Source organism: Stomoxys calcitrans, chromosome 5 (assembly GCF_963082655.1).
Source record: "Stomoxys calcitrans chromosome 5, idStoCalc2.1, whole genome shotgun sequence".
In the NCBI taxonomy this organism is placed as follows: Eukaryota; Metazoa; Arthropoda; class Insecta; order Diptera; family Muscidae; genus Stomoxys; species Stomoxys calcitrans.
In genome coordinates, this window is record NC_081556.1 from 106,902,647 (window position 1) to 106,919,829 (window position 17,183).

At 43.5% G+C, this 17,183-nt stretch overlaps 2 protein-coding genes across 4 annotated transcripts in view; both read right to left on the minus strand.

Annotated features, from left to right (window-relative positions):
- The window catches only part of LOC106088399 (mucin-5AC), a 612,109-nt gene that overhangs the window by 22,831 nt on the left and 572,095 nt on the right, over window positions 1–17,183 (minus strand). For 2 of the 3 annotated variants that reach the window (XM_059368396.1, XM_059368395.1), the window contains exons 2-3: window positions 8,202–11,635; window positions 7,921–8,130 (exon numbers count right to left, since the gene is read on the minus strand). The exons of the other annotated variant lie outside the window; for it this stretch is intronic. In XM_059368396.1, coding sequence (XP_059224379.1) covers window positions 7,921–8,130; window positions 8,202–10,371 — 2,380 coding nt within the window. In that variant the 5' untranslated portion in view covers window positions 10,372–11,635. The remainder of the gene's footprint in view (window positions 1–7,920; window positions 8,131–8,201; window positions 11,636–17,183) is intronic. 3 annotated transcript variants of the gene reach the window in all.
- LOC106081033 (uncharacterized) lies at window positions 15,820–16,438 on the minus strand. Its single transcript, XM_013242708.2, has one exon. It carries the CDS (start codon window positions 16,416–16,418, stop codon window positions 15,969–15,971), a length of 450 nt encoding a protein of 149 aa, XP_013098162.2. The 5' UTR covers window positions 16,419–16,438; the 3' UTR covers window positions 15,820–15,968.

Below are 17,183 nucleotides of genomic sequence, written 5' to 3' on the forward strand. Positions count from 1 at the left end.
ATATGACAGCTATATCAGGTTAGGGACTGATTTGAACCATACATAGCACAGTTGTTAAAAGCCATATTAAAATACGTCACGCAAAATTTCAGCTAAATCCGAGAAGAATTGCGCCCTCTAGAGGCTCAAGAAGTCAAGACCCCAGATCGGTCTATATGGCAGCTATATCAGGTTATGGACTGATTTGAACCATACTTAGCACAGTTGTTGAAAGTCATATTGAAACACGTCATGCAAAATTTCAGCTAAATCGGAAAAGAATTACGCCCTCTAGAGGCTCAAGAAGTCAAGACCCCAGATGGGATTATATGACAGCTATATCAGGTTAGGGAGCGATTTAAACCATACTTAGAACAGTTGTTGGAAATCATAACAAAACACCTCGTGCAAAATTTCAGCTAAATCGGATAGGAATTGCGCCCTCTAGAGGTTCAAGAAGTCAATATCCCAGATCAATTTTCATGGTAGCTATATCAACACATGGACCGATATGGCCCATTTAAAATCCCAACCGGCCTACACTAATATGAAGTATTTGAGCAAAGTTTCAAGCGGATAGCTTTGCTCCTTCCAAAGTTAGCGTTCTTTTGACAGACAGATGGACGGACATGGCTAGATCGACTTAAAATGTCATGACGATTAAGAATATATATACTTTAGGGGGTCTCAGATGAATTTTTCGAGAGTTACCCAAATCCTATGGTGGAGGGTATAAAAAACCAAACCTTGTTTTGATAACCCTATATTAATGCCTATAGGTTACCTTGATTAAAGTTAGGTTACTATGGCAGTTTGTTTTAGTCCATTGCGTTACCACAGTAGAAACAGACCAGATCTCTGCTGGGAAGCCAACCCACGACCTCCACAATAGATGTTGTTGTTGTTGTAGCCACATCTTTATGCGGAGGTGGCGATCCTTGCCAAGCTCCGGAAGGTGAGCAAGCTCGTTCCGGTCCAAAGGTCCGATCGCCGCGGGAACAGTGTGGCCTTTGCCCTTACCCGCCTTGTCATATCGAGCATCATACGTACTCAGTATTTATGCAAGAGCTGGTGCCGCCCGGCTTCTCACTGAGACTTTTCGCTCGATACCACTGATTGTCCGCGACTGCCGTTGCAACTACTCCGTATGGAGCATTCCACTATCCGTGACAGCAATGAACACCACACAGATCGGACCTCAATGTTCAAGCCTGTGTGGTGCACTCAGTATTTCTGCAAGAGCCGGTGCCGCCTGGCCTCTCACTGAGACTCTCCGCTCTATACCGCTGATAGTCCGCGACAGCCGTTGAAGCTATGGAGCATTTCACTATCGATGACAGTAATGAAGAGAACACAGATCGGACCTCAATGTTCCAGCCGGTGTGGTACTCACAGCTATCCCGTGCCGGAATTACAATGATAATCCAAGCATGCTACAAATTCGGCCATCGTGGAGACCAATGCCTATAAGTATGCTATGATTATTTTCCATGAAAATTTTTAATATTGGTAGTTAATTTTTTTTTTTTTTTTTTTTTTTTTTTTTTTTTTTTATTTTAATTGCAACTAGCTTTCAATAAGAAGCTAACAAGCAATTTTTTTCAAATTTAACATAATTATCATTGAAAATATGTAAATTTTATATAATCTATCTGTAAATTTATTTTACATTGGAAACAAAAAGAAAATAAATAAGTTTAAAGCTCATGATATTAAGAGATCATAGGGTTTAGTTCTATTCAGTCTACGTCTGGTACTTGGATCATTGAGATTAATGGCTTCTGGATTTACATGAAGGCGTAATCTGGCATCATGTTTCGTTGCTGCAATTGATATTTCCTCTGACACTGTGTTCATGCGGAGGTCTCTATGGAGATCACTGTTGCGAACATACCAAGGGGCGTTAACTATGCTCCTTAGTACTTTATTTTGAAAATTTTGAATCATGTAGATATATTTCTTATGCGTGCAACCCCATAGTTGGATGCCATATAGCCATATTGGTTTTAATTGTTGATTATATAAAAGTAATTTGTTTTGAATGGAAAGTTCAGATTTCCTGCCCATAAGATATTTGAGTTTTGACCATTTAATATTAAGTTCTTCGATTTTCTTCTTGACATGCGCTTTCCAGCGTAATTTCGAATCCAGGGTCATACCAAGATATTTCGCATTGTCCGAATAAGGGATACTGACTCCATTTATATGCACGGGGATGTTCCTGGTAGCTTTATTTGTAAAGTTTACATGAACCGACTTCGAATGGTTCAACTTTATTTGCCAAACAGAGGCCCAACGATTTATTTCATTAAGAGCTTGTTGCAATTTAGTGATTGCTTGCTCCTCTGTATCTGCCACAGCAAGTATAGCAGTATCATCCGCAAAAGTTGCAATGACTGAGTTTGGTGGTTCTGGCAAATCGCTAGTGTATAAAAGATATAGGACGGGACCTAGGATACTTCCTTGAGGCACACCTGTACCAATTTTCTTCATGTCTGAGTAGGAGTCATCCTGTTTAATTCTGAAGAATCTATCCGATAAGAATGATTTTAGAAATTCAACATATATTTCAGGCAACATCCTGCTTAATTTCCTTATAAGCCCGACATGGCATACTTTGTCAAAAGCCTGCGACACATCTAAGAATACAGCAGAACATATTTTTTTATCCTCAAAGCTTTGTTCAATAGTATTAGTTATGCGGTGTATCTGGTCAATAGTTGAATGGGAATTTCTAAAACCAAATTGATGGTCTGGTATGAGATTTTTTTCTGCAATAATGGGGTTTAAACGACTCAAAAACAGTTTTTCTAGCAGTTTGGATAACATTGGTAGTAGAGATATTGGTCTATATGAGGTTACCTCTGTTGTAGGTTTACCTGGTTTAGGTATCATACGGATTTCTGCAATTTTCCAAAAAGTTGGCATTCTTCTTAACTTGAAGCAGGAATTAAATAATTGGGTTATTTTAATGATGCAATTATATGTAAGATTTCTTAGTATTTCAGTATTTATTAAGTCGAAACCTGGACATTTCTTTAGCTGCATACGGCCTATTTCTGCATATACCTCACCAACTGTAACATTCTCGATGCTTTGTTCGAAATTTCCTATACCTTCATTACCATTAGTTGAAGTTAATTGGTAGTTAATGAAACATTTGGATTGCATATTTTTCGGAGAATTCATTTCATTGGATATATTTTTAAAAAGGATAAAATTACAAAATTTTTGTTAAAAAAGTAATTGTTTTTATATGTAATTTTTGTAGTAGTATTCATGATTTTAAGCACTTTTTATTTTTTGTTAGACATTTCATCACTTTTTCTCACCATCACACTTCCATTTATCAAATATAGCAGTATATGATGGCTCAGTCTTATCCCTGCACTTAATATCCAGGGAGTAGCTGGTCATCACATCACATTCCATCACACAATATACACAAGAATGAACACTTTGCCAATTTGTTACTGCTTGAAACACTCACGTACGAAACGATAACATTTTTCGCATACCAAACACTCTTTGATCACACACAAAATGGAAAAAATATTCAAAAAAAAAAAAAAAAAACGTGAAGGAAAAGAAAATAGAGAAGAGTTTGTCTAAAGAAAAAAGAAAATACTACCTAGGAAATAAGATTGCTATGAGTTTGGCTGTATTTTTGCATCTGACAAGTGATGCGAATGATTTTACGCACCATGTGAGTTTAGAGGTGAATTTTTTTCTAATATGGCCATTTGGATGGTGGCGATACCGGCTACGTGAAGTCGCATTTTCTGCTTAGCCCCCCAGGGTAATAGTTCATCAGTTTTCGCGAAAAGTTTGTAAACTCAGCCAATTGAGTTGTGAGAGGAGAAAATATGGGGAGCACTAAAAATATCACGCTTCAATTATTTTGTAAATTCAAGCAATCAAGGGTAGGCCAACGTAGTGCAGAAGTTAGCATGGTTATACCCTCCCAATGCTGGCGACATGTCGCTCTGCGATACGCCGTTCGGACACGAAAATTATAAGGAGGGCCCTTATCATTGAGCTTAAACATGAATGACAGCAGTCAGTGATATGTGAGTAGTTTTTCACATGTTTTTATAGGCACCATTTTCTTTCCATACGGGAACAATAGTCAGGCTGAAACTAATGTTTCAGGGTCTTCCGACTCCTGTAGTATCAGATTCGGGGAACCTTAGCGCAGAGGTAAACCCAGGTAAAAGCCTGGGTTTCGGTCCCTGGCGAGTGGTTATTCCTAATGCTGGCGACATTTGTTAGGTACTTTGCCATGTGAAAATTTCTCCCAAAAGAGGTGTCGCTCTGCGGCTCGCCATTCGGACTCGGGTATAAAAAGGAGGCACCTTATCACTAAGCTTAAAATTGAATCGGATAGCAATCATTTGCATGTGAGAAGTTTGCCTCTGCTCTTTAATGGAATGTTAATGGGCAAATTTGTAATTTCACAGTCACCATGTTATTCCCATACGGGGCCAATAGCCAGGATGAAATCAAAGTTTCAGGGTCTCCTGACTGCTGTGGTATTCGATTCGGGATACTATTTGGTTGCCCAAAAAGTAATTGCGGATTTTTCATATAGTCGGCGTTGACAAATTTTTTCACAGCTTGTGACTCTGTAATTGCATTCTTTCTTCTGTCAGTTATCAGCTGTTACTTTTAGCTTGCTTTAGAAAAAAAGTGTAAAAAAAGTATATTTGATTAAAGATCATTCTAAGTTTTATTAAAAATGCATTTACTTTCTTTTAAAAAATCCGCAATTACTTTTTGGGCAACCCAATAATATGCCCTTTACTTCTAGTAGGACCACAAACAGGTTCGGACTGGTTATCATCCGTAAATGTTGTACACAGAAGATTCTTTATTGAGAGATTCGAAGTCATTCCAAAACAATTACACCTAGAGAGCTTTTATACACCCTCCTGGTGTTGGCCACTGTTGGTATCTTGCATTGCTTGCTAAAAAGAACAACTTCCATCTTTCACGGATTAACGCCTCGAGCACTATCCGCCACTAAATACGTTAAAGTACTTTGATCTTCTTGGGGCCACCGTCGAGCAGAGGTCCGCCTATGACGCTGAACGCCTGGGTTCGTTTCCTGGGAAGATCAACAGAAGCGGTGGTATTCCCCCTCCTACTACTGGCAACATTTGTGAGATACGCGGCATGCCGTTCAAGCTCGACTACAAAAAGGAGTCCCCTTATCATTGAGCTTAAACTTGAATCGGACTGCACTCATTGATATGTGAGAAGTTTGTCCCTGTTCCTTAGTGGAATGTTCATGGGCAAAATTTGCAATTTTTTTACTAAGGCCTTCCTTACGTATGTCGCTGAGGGAAACTTTCCGCCATTGTCATCAGTAGACGTGATCACTTTAACATCACTTTTTTCCACAGACAATAATGTCTTGGTAAGCGCCATATTTCAAAGTAATGAATACAGTACCCCTCCTTCAGGAGTCCCTCTATTGGTCCATCTCTCTAGGTCTATGGATCCCAAGCCTGTCAAAATACGCCTTGTAGTGAGTAGCGGTGCATTTGACCGCTTCCTCTTAGGAGTCATCCATGAATGGCCTACTATTGCTGACTGAGAAAGGATTCGAATACACGTGCTTTGCGATGTTATAACACTTTTGAGTCCCAAGAGTCCGAATCGGGTATTCAAAGGGGTCGAAAGGGTCTTGAAGATGGGAAACGACTGGGCTAGACCCAGGGGTCTCAATGTTTACCCAGAGAAGACTGAAATATGCCTGTTTAAGAGGAAGACGAAGGTGGATAAGGTCAAAGGCCACCGTAGCGCAGAGGTTAGCATGTCCCCCTATGACGCTGAAAGCCTGGGTTCGAATCCTGGCAGAAAAAATTTTCTGCCGTGCTTTTCCCCTACTAATGCTGACAACATTTGTGATGTATTATGCCATGTAAAATTTCTCTCCAAAGAGGTGTCGCACTGCGGTACGCAGTTCGGACTCGGCTATAAAAAGGAGGCCCCTTATCATTGAACTTAAACTTGAATCGGACTGCATTCATTGATATGTGAGAAGTTTTCCACTGTTCCTTAGTGGAATGTTCATGGGCAAAATTTGCATTTGATAAGGTTAAATACGTAGGAGTGATCTTGGATAGGAAAATTATTTGAAAGTGTCACATTCAGGAGCGTACTGAGAAGGCTCACAGATGTTGGGCACTATGTGGACGGGCTGTAGGTTCGAAATGGGGCCTGAATTCGAGGATAGTCCACTGGCTCTATAGAAGTATGATTAGATCAATACTTCCTTACGCCTCAGTAGTTTGGAGGACTGCTATGGAGAAAAAGTGCAACATAAGGACCATACAACAGGTTCAGAGAACATGTTGTCTTGACATAGGCGGAGCGATGAGGACCACGCCCACTAGGAGCATATTCTAGATATCCGACCCATAGACATACAGATTAAGTGCGAGGCAGCCACTGCGACTACGAGACTTAAGGCGATGGGAGAAAGGATAGGGGATAGGAGTAGGTAATGCCATCTCGTTATATCCGAGCCGACGGTAGGAAACTCGGATGGATTAGAAGAGGTATCCGATCGGATACCTGGAAATGACACTTGAGGTAGAGTTCGAAACACTGCAGCCAAAGGAACACTCTTGGATTGACGGCACATTGTTATTGCCAAAAGAAGGCCACAGAAGAGCAGAGGTTGGCATGTTCACCAATGACGCCGAACGCCTGGGTTCGAATCCTGACGAGAACATCAGAAAACATTTTTTAACGGTGGAAACCCCCTCCTAATGCTGGCGACATTTGTGTAAAAACTTCTCCCCAAAGAGGTGTTGCACTGCGGCACGCCGTTCGGACTTGGCTATAAAAATGAGGCTCCTTGTCAGCTTAAACTTGAATCGGACAGCACTCATTGATAAGTGAGATAAGTGTCCCTTCATGAACAAATTTGAATTTGCTGGAATTGTCATCTGGAAGATCATGCTGCACAGATGGATAAAAGCTAGAGGACCGAGTGGGGCTGGGAGTCTACATTAAGAACCCAGGAATAGAGATCTGTTTTCGACTATCTGACTATAATACGGTCCTGCAGTCGGAGATCCAGGCGATCACGGTATGCATGAGGTGGTGTGGTGTAAACGCGAGGACATCGATGTAAATATCTTTACGTACAGTAAACTGACCATCGGGGTAATAACATGCAAGGCGGTAAGGTCACGAACTGGCTTGAAGTGTAAGAAGGAGATTAATGCCATCTCTGAGGATGTATTAAATAGTCGGCTTAGCCCAACTTTTGCCTTACCTTACAGGTTCCATTTAGAGGCTATCGTAATCTCCACAGACAAAATTCTCAACACCGCCTAAAATTCGCTCTTGGTCATATAATGCCCTTGGCTAAATTCTGTTATAAGATCAGACTGTATATTCGTTACCTGTCTGCATTGCTCATTGTAGTGAGGTCTTAATGTTATCAAGACTGGGCCACAAAACCACAGCAACGCAAATGCGATAAAATTGCACCATCAACAACTGCAAATGATTTGCTCCACTGACCTCATCAATAATACATACGTTTGACAAGGGGCTCTTGTGCGCTGTGCGTTCCTATCGCCATTCGTTGCTGTTTCATTTGCTTATGGATATGTCAAAACTTTGGCCAACATGGCAAAGGAAAAAAAAAATTTTCAATCAATTTCCATGTTTGACATCATCAATCAAACATTGTGTGGTTTATTGATAGCAGAGGAGGACAAAGGAAAACCAGGAAAAAGGTTTGGTGAATGGTAAAGGAAAATAAAAAAAGGCCGGAAAGTGGAAACAGTAAATGTCATGGCAATCTTATTTCCAGGTGGTTTAAACTTCAACTAAAAAAAAGAGCAGCAACATTTTAACTCTCTCTCTCACACACACACACACGCATATGCTTACAATACTCTTAAAGGATAATCATACCGTTATAATGCACTGGCACATCACGATTATAGGTATTGATCTTCTTGCCTATATGGCCATGGGGTGTATAATGCGATTGGCCTGATGAATGTGTCAGCGTCATTATGACCACAAATACGGCGGCACACACCAAACACAAGAACACGGTCATCACAATGCAGACGATGCGTTTACGTTTGCGGTCGGCCTCCTCATCGTCAGCGGTCTCATCTGAAAAGGTTTAGGAAGTTTGAGGTGAATACAAATGCTTATATGCTGGAAGAGATGGGTGGGCAATTTACGTGTTCCAATGCCAGCTGCAGCCTTGTGATGAAACGGCCTTAGCACCTGCTCGAAAGCTGCATCGCCCAGTTCATAGCTCATTGAGGTTTTGCGCTCGAACGAGGGTCTTTTCTCCTCCATGAAGGCCGTCGTCACTGTCCCCGCGGGCGAGGAGCTGGCGCCCAACGACACGGGCCTAGGACTACGCTTGATGTCATCGATGGTGGTGGCTCCGCCTGAGGTAGTGGCGCTGGCCAAAGCTCGACCACTGTTGCGTCGGTGGGGTGAGGTCAGTGCCACAAATTCATTAGAGACACTTACAAGGGGTGGTGGGTAGGTACTGTCGCCAATAAAGCTTTTCGATTTTTTCGTGGCACTCAATGTTTCACGATATGTGCGCAAGCGCATGCTGGCACTGTGCAAGGCTTTGGCCTGTTTTATGCTACTCGCAGCACTGGCATTGGTGCCGCCAAAGGCTGCCGCTGCCGCCAGCACTGCTGGACGATGATGGACTTGTACTTCTTCCAGATTGTTGGGAGATAAATAGAGAGAGCGGCCATGCTGGGTGCCTCGCTTGAAGTGGTATGCCGCTGTTGCGGCAGCAGCGGCACTGTGTAAATGCAAAGAGGAATGGGCACCGCCACCACCAGCGGCTGCGGCGGCGGCCGCCGCGGCTGCTGCTGCTGCTGATGTGGATGGTCGCCCATCTAACTCTAGACTGTGCGTACTGTGTTGCCTTGCGGAATGGGAGTGATCTCGTTTTTTCAGCGAACTTGTGGCGGCCGAGATCGACACCGGATGCACACTGCTGGGATCTTCGAAGGAGCCCGAGGTCTTTCTCATGGATATGCGATCGGCGAGGCCGACATCCTCCATCTTGTTGTGGCTGTTACTGCGTGAGCGTGATTCCAAAAAGAGCTCGTTTTCCAGCGAGAGATTGGTGGGGGCGAGTAGGCCGGATGATCTGACATCCACGGGATCCAGCAGATCATCGTTGAGTGATGGATGCCGTATTTGCGAATCCACCACCGACTCGGGCTTGGCACTGGGCCTCCGCTGCGGATCGTGCAGTGAGCGATGGGACTTGGCGCCCCGCCTACTGGGCGAGGGTGAACGACTCAATTCCTTGGTGGCCGCATGACCAGGCATTAGGAAGTTGCCCCTCACCGAGCTGGTGCGTCGTGACGAGGACGCCGAGGAGGAGGGCTGTGCGGGAGCAGTCAATAGCAAGGGGTCCATGAGGGCCGGGTCCTGGTCGTGCGGCGCATGAAACGAATGCGTCTTTTTCATCTGAAAAGTAGAAGCCGGATGTATATCGATAGTGTCAGAACGACGAAATTGTGATTTTTTCAAAGGATGTGTGGCATGCTGTTGCTGTTGCAGCTGCTGCTGTTGCTGCTGACGATGTGAGGGCGGCAACATATAGTCATCGATGAACTGAATGGGCGAGGCGGAGGCCGGACCGCCGCCTAGGCCACCACGCCCCACATCGTCCACCAGACTACTACTGCTAACCAAATAAATGTCAGGCTGATGTTGGGAGGAGTGGCGGTAAGCATGCTGTGAAGCGGTGGATGGGTAGCCATCACCACCAACACCACCGCCGCCACCAATTCTACCACTGCTGCCCCCCAGTATCGGACTGACCGCCTGACCTATGGGCGAGCTGGTTGAACTCGAGTGCGAGGCCTGCTGACTAAACTGACGTGCCTGGGTGGCCATCTGCTGGAAGCTGTGCAGGTGGTGCAATTGCTTGCGCGAAGAAGACAGTGCTGGTGATACCGCCCCACTACCGCCAAAACCTCCATGCGACGAGGACGAGGGCAGGGCCAATGTTTGCGGTGGTGGAGCCGAGCGTATGGCAACCGGCGAGGCAGCGCGATGTATGATGGGCTGTTCCACAATCAGTGACGAGTCGTCCACCAGGCCAGAGCCTGGCGGCACGGCATCATAGTTATCGATGGCCATGGATATGCTGCGATTGATGGCCTTCAATTTGGGTGGTTTCTTTTTGGTGGCCGGATTGTCAAAGGACGACTTGCCAATGTGCTCATCCGAGGCGGCGGTCATAAATGTGTGGTGCTGTGCCGGTACGTGGTGGTAGTAGGCCTGGTGCTGCTGATATTGTGGCTGCTGCTGCTGATGATGATGCTGCTGTTGTTGACCACCACCGCCGGTGCCACGCTCCATGCGGTAGTAATAGCGCTGTGGATATCTGTGATAGTAATTGTGTGCAATTGTGCGGCCGTTTTCTGTATGATGCAATGAAATAAATTGGGAAAGTCAAGGTAGACGACGTGGTGGTGGTGGAGTTGGTGGTATTGGCAATTATGGTGATGTTGGATTGGAGACTGGAGGTTTTGGCTGTTATGGGTGGCACTGCCGTAAATTGTTTTGTTTGTAGAGATGGTGTGGGGGGAGGGCGGTGTTGCTGGTGCACGAGGCTCTATATTGTTTGTGTTTTTTTTTTGTTTTAAATTGAGGTTTGGTCAAAGCCAGTGGCGTTGGTGGTCTTGATGGTGGAATTAGTGGTGGTGGTGGTGGATAGGAGTTTGCCTTTGGTTTTTTTTTATTTTCTTCAAGTGATTATTGGGTGCTTGGTGGCGTTTTTAAAAAATAAACTACTTTGCTAGAAGTGATTGGTGGTATTGACTTGGTAAATAAGGAAAACAAAATTCCCAGGCGAAAATCTTCTTTTTGCAGTGGTGACTTTGGTGTTGTAGGTGGTGAATAGAGGTGAGTTTTTTTTTTATTTTTCTTACACAAAACACTGTTTATACGTGGCAAGTCTATGGTGATTTTTTTTCTTTTGTGGTGAGTTGCTGTATTTTTTTTTGCTAGTGGTGAATTACTAAATTGTTTTCTTTTTTTTTTGGTTTGAGTGTGGTGCAAAATTAGGGTGCTTGGAAGTTCGTTTAAAGATGTGTAACGGGATAGGTGATGACTATTGACGTGATTGGTGTTGGTTTTTGTTTTTGGTAAATTTTGGAAAAAAATCTAAAAAAATGGTACATATACGACTTGCAAATGAGACATAAATGTTTTATACACACACACACACAGCAACATCTAGAGATACTGAGCTAAGATTGGTTTTGGGGGGAAATTTATGCTTCGCAATACATTTTGATGCAGCTTCATGGGTAACATTTTATTGTGCGTTGAAGTAGTAGTTGTTATGTATGTTGATGTTGTTGTTGTTGTTTTTAGTTGTTCTATTAGTAGCTGTTGCTCGGGCTTCTTTTCCTTGTTGTTGTTGTGGTTGTTGCAGTTGTTTACATTCATTTATTGTCACATTTTGTATTTTCTGTATGCTTTTGGGGGTTTTGTTTTTTTTTCTTATATTTTTGTTTTTTTTTTTTGGATTTTCTTTTTTTGTTGTTTTTATTTTCTAAAGCTTCATTCAATTCAATGCATATAAAAAAAGCGCACAACAGTTTTTGGTGTTTGACAACTAAATTGAAAGTTAAAATAAACAAAATTCATTGAGGAAATTTTGTGAGTTTGACGTACACAGGTAATTAGGAAAAGTGTGTGCTCCAAAATATTGACACAGATGGTTGGGTGAGATCTTTCTTCTGTGCTAGTTGTGATGGAGATGGTAATTAAACCATAAAAGCAAATTAAACCAGAACCCATTTGATTGAGTTGTTTTCGTTTTCAAGGCCGATGTACATATGCATATTTTTTAAGTCATTTATTTATTTGTATTAATTTGTTATTGGGATTGTATTTGCCGCAAATGCATAATTTATGTTTATAAAAAATATTTAAATTATTGCTTAATGAATGGGGATTTGTCCCCTTCGGAAGGGGGATAAAACTTAAAAAATTAAAACGCATTAAGTTCAGCCGGACACCCAAGACTATGGATATAATTTTGGCCAAATCGGTTAAGAATTGCGCCCTCTAGCCATATCAAAACGACATGTGCAAAAATTCAGCCAAATCGGATAAGAATTGCACTATCTAGAAGCTCAAGAAGTCAAGACCCACGACATGTGAAAAAATTCAGCAAAATCGGATAAGAATTGCACTATCTAGAAGCTCAAGAAGTCAAGACCCCCGATCGGTTTATATGGCAGCTATATCAAAACATGGACCGGTTTGACGCATTTACAATAATACTCGACCTACACTAATAGGAAATACTTGAGCAAAACTTCTAGTGCCCAGCTTTACTATTTAGAAAGTTAGCGTGCTTTCGACAGACGGACGGCCGGACAGGGCTAGATGGACTTATATACTTTATGGGGTCTTAGACACATATTTCGTCGTTCTGAATTGATCTGGCCATGTCCATCCGACCTTTCGTCCGTCCGTCCGGCCTTCCGTCCGTCCGGCCTTCCGTCCGTCCCGCCTTCCGTCCGTCCGGCCTTCCGTCCGTCCGACATTCCGTCCGTCTGACCTTCCATCCGTTCGACCTCCCGTTCGTCCGACCTTCCGTTCGTTCGACCTTCCGTCTATCCGATCTTCCGTCTCTCCGACCTTCCGTCCGACCGACCTTCCGTCCGACCGACCTTCCGTCCGACCGACCTTCCGTCCGACCGACCTTCCGTCCGACCTTCCGTCCGACCTTCCGTCCGACCTTCCGTCTGTCCAACCTTCCGTCCGACCTTCCGTCTGTCCAACCTTCCGTCCGTCCGATCTTCCGTCCGTCCGACCTTCCGTCCGTCCGTCTATCCGACCTTCCGTCCGTGCGACCTTTCGTCCGTCAGACCTTCTGTCCGCCCGACCTTGACCTACCGTCCGTCCGACCTTTCGTCCGTCCGATCTTCCGTCCGTCCGACCTTCCGTCCGTCCGACCTTTCGTCCGTCCGACCTTCCGTCCGTCCGACTTTCCGTCTGTGCGATCTTCCGTCCGTCCGACCTTCCGACCGTCTGTCCGATCTTCCGTCCGTCTGACCTTCCGTCTATCCGACCTTCCATCCGTCCGACCTTCCGTCCATCCGACCTTCCGTCCATCCGACCTTCCGTCCATCCGACCTTCCGTCCGTCTATCGACATCACGATAGCTGTCGAACGCGTGAAGCTAGCCGCTTGAAATTTTGCACAGTTACTATATTTTGATGTAGATCGTTGGAGATTGCAAATGGTCCACATCGGTTCAGATTTAGATATAGCTCCCATATAAAGCGATCTCCTGATTTGACTTCTTGCACCTGGAAGCCGCAATTTTTGTCCGATTTGGCTGAAATTTTGCATGTAGTGTTCCGTTATAGCTTCCAACAACTGTGTCGACTACGGTCCAAATCGGCCTTCAACCTGATATGGCTCCCATATAAACCGATCTCCGGATTTGACTTCTTGAGCACCTGGAAGCCGCAATTTATGTCCGATTTGGCTGAAATTTTGCAATATTATGGCCATTTGTTAACCGATTCTAACGAATTTTAGCAGGGAGGATTTTCTCTTGACTCTCGTTATTATTTTTCAATTTCATGGAAATCGGTACAGATTTAGATAAAGCTCCCATATATACGTATATCTGCAGATTTTATCTTCTAGAGTCACAGCAAGCGCATATATTGACCAATCTTGACAAAAATTTGCACATCGCTTTTCTCGACGACTACTACAATATGTGAGAAGTTTGCTCGAAATCGGTTCAGATTCAGAATTATTAAGAAGGATGTCATCGAATATTATTCAACTCACTGTTCCGGTCTACACGGTAGGTGTATCTAAATACGGCCTGATATGGCCCATATTTTGTTCGGATTTCAGGAGGACTAGTCTAACACTCTTTTCTAAATTTCAGCGACATGGGAAAATAAATGCGGCTGCGGAGGCCACCGAAGCGCAGAGGTAAGCATATCCGCATATGACGCTGAACGTCTGGGTTCGAATCCTGGCGAGAACATCAGAAACAAATTTTTACCGATGGTTAATATCTCCTAATGTTGGAGACGTTTGTGAGGTATTGTACCATTTGGTATGACAGCCATGTAAATACTTCTCTACCAAAAGGGGTCACACTCGGCTATAAAAAGGCCCCTTATCGTTGAGCTTGAACTTGAATCGAACATCACTCATTGATGAGGCAAAAGTTTGCCCCTGTTCTTTAATGGATCGGCTCATCAGTCCTACGACAGCTATATCTAAATATGGTTCGATGAGGAAATTTCTTCGATGCCAAGTACAATAGGTGTGCATTGACATCGAGGGGGCTTTGCGGACCGACACACTGGTCCAATCCTTAGAGACCGGGTCTTTAGAGACTTGATTAAACACAAGCTAATGAACAGGTGGACAAATTGTGGGTCCCATGACATAAAGATATGGGAGAAAATGGCACAGGGTATGCCACAGGCGGCCATTTTACCTATTACGCATGCAGACTCACGGGGGATTTGAACCCGTCTGCTACACAGACGATGTTATAATACTTCTAAGGGGCAAGTATCCGAATCGGCTAACTGGAAGTGGCGAAAGGGTCTTGGATGTGGCATACGACTTGGCTAGACCTATGGGACTCAATGTAAACTCAAAGAAGATTGAAATCTGCCTGTCCACAAGAAAGACGAAGGCGGGCCAATTGGACGCATCACGTTTCCTCGATAGAACGATTTCATTATCTGACAATGTCAAATACTTAGGAGTGATATTGGAAAGGGTCTTGGATATGGCATACGACCGGGCTGGACCTAGGGGTCTCAATGTTAACTCAGATAAGATTGAAATCTGCCAAAAAGGCGAGGCAAGCCTATTGAAGTGCAAGCTCCTATCTGCATAGGTTTGTCAGTAAAAGGGCACTCTTAAAAGACTCAACAGGAGAGCGCAGATGCCACCATGGGGCGACCGGTCTATGTGACAGCTATATTCAAATATAAAATGATCTGGACCATATTCGCCAAGAATTTCGAGGTTCTTGCCGTATTTATTCAGCGAAATTGGGTAATAAAGGCGTTATATTGATGAAAGACCTTCAATCTGGAGATTGGTCTAATTTAGCCCATATTCGCACTTATCCTGCCTATGGAGAAAAGAATCAGTGAAACCTATTCAGCTCAATATATAAGGACAGACGGACAGACATTTTGTTGTTGTAGCCATACTAATAGGTGGAGATAGCGATCCCGTCAAACTTATACGTTTCGGCCCATAGGACCGATCGCCGCGGGAATGCTATGGCCTGCCATTGGTTATTTAACTGGTCTTGTGTTATTGGCACTTAGTATTTAAGCAAGTGTCGATATCGCGAGGGCTCTCACTTAGATACCGTTGAGTGTCCCCGACTACAGTTCCAGCCAGATAGCGGAGAATGAAATGCTCCATATACAGGGAGCATTCCACTTTCCGCAACCTGTGCACGAGGCTGGCTGAGTTTCTCGTGATGACGATGAATACCGCACAAATCGGAGCTCAGACATCAAACCCGTGTAGTGTTCACAGTCATCCTGTGACGTGACGGAGAGACATGGTTGGATAGTCTTGGATTTTACAACACTTTAAAGGTTCACAAACCAATATTTCGAGGTGTTACAAACGGAATGAATAGATTAATATACATCCCATCCTAAGGTGGAGCCTTTGGTTCCCATTGGATTATATTGTAGACCCATGGACGATGTTCTCGCAGCTACTGTAGTATTCGTTACTTGCAACATTTTCCCACATCAAACATTTTCTTTAAAAAGTTTGTACAAATACAACTTTTTATTGCACTTTTGTAGCTATACAAACCATTTAACAATATAAGGAAAAAAGTTAGCAAACCTTCAACTTGTAGGCCAGCACAGGAAAGCTCCACTTGCAAGTTGAACATTGGCTTCAGCGAAATTCCTTCATTTCTTTTTATGTTTGCTCTTGGATACGACTTCTTTACTCTTCTTTACAGTTTTGCTTGATTTTCTTTCCAAACGTTCCGCTTCCCTTTCCATTCTACAATAATGATCCCTCTCTGCTGAGGCTTCGGCCAAACTCATGGGCAATGGTGAACATTTGAAGCCAGCCGGAAAGTTCTTAGTTAGATGTATAAAACGATAACCGGTGGTGTAGTAAAGAGGTAGACAGGCGTTCTCGCGAATTCGCGAACAACTCCAGTTTTTAAACGACAAATCCTTTGCCAATATCTGAGACATTCGAGAGCCTTCCAAATCACGCCAATGATTGATGGTATGTTGTGGCTCGAAGGGCTTTCGATGCCATGATTTATTTGGCATATGAGTGTAATGATCCCATAGCGGTTGAGTTTCGATATACATTTGTCCATTGTAATAGGGAGAGTAGCGCATTTTATGGATTTTTTTAAAATTTTTTTTATTTGAAAACTAAAAACTTGTGATTTAGAAAAGAGTCTAAAAGAAAATGCATGACAGTTTTTGTTCAGCCCATTTGATTTTTGAACACCCTACACTTTTGCATTTCAATTAAATAGAGCTTACATTTGACCGTAACCAGCAAAATAAATTGGAAGTTTTCTAAGGTTTGTACTTCCAAAGTGACAAAATTTGTTCTTTTTCCACATCTTGAGAAGTAATAAAGAAAAGCATTGTCTATGGTAAGTTTAAACGCTTCTGTGAAATATACGTTGCACGTTTAGTACCTTCAAAGTGACATATCCTTGATTGAGCCCTGTACGCCCTTTTGGACTTTTTGGTTTCGTCATACTCTTACAAATTAATAGCCAAGCTTACAACCCCGACATAAGTGGATATCAATCTGCCCATAATCGTCTGCTTCTAGCGGACTTTAATGCGCATCACACTTCATGGCATTCTCCCATAGGTAACCACCAGCGTGGCATAGCTTTGGCAGAGTAGATTGAAGGCTCTACGTTTTGCACAGTGAATGAGAATGTCCCCACTAGGATTACAAGGAGGTGCAGCAGCTCGCCAGACATTTCCATTGCATCCCCTGATCTCCTGAGTGACGTATCCCTGGCAAGCCGTCATCTCTTTGGGATCAGACCCCCTCCCATAATTCTTACAATCGACCGACCACCCGACTTCATAACCTCTGAGCGCCGGATGTTTATCAATCGGAAGAAGGCCGCTTCA

What these genes read in the sequence shown, in the direction of transcription:
- LOC106081033 (XM_013242708.2), bottom strand. Translation starts at nt 16,418, where the DNA reads ATGCGCTACTCTCCCTATTACAATGGACAAATGTATATCGAAACTCAA.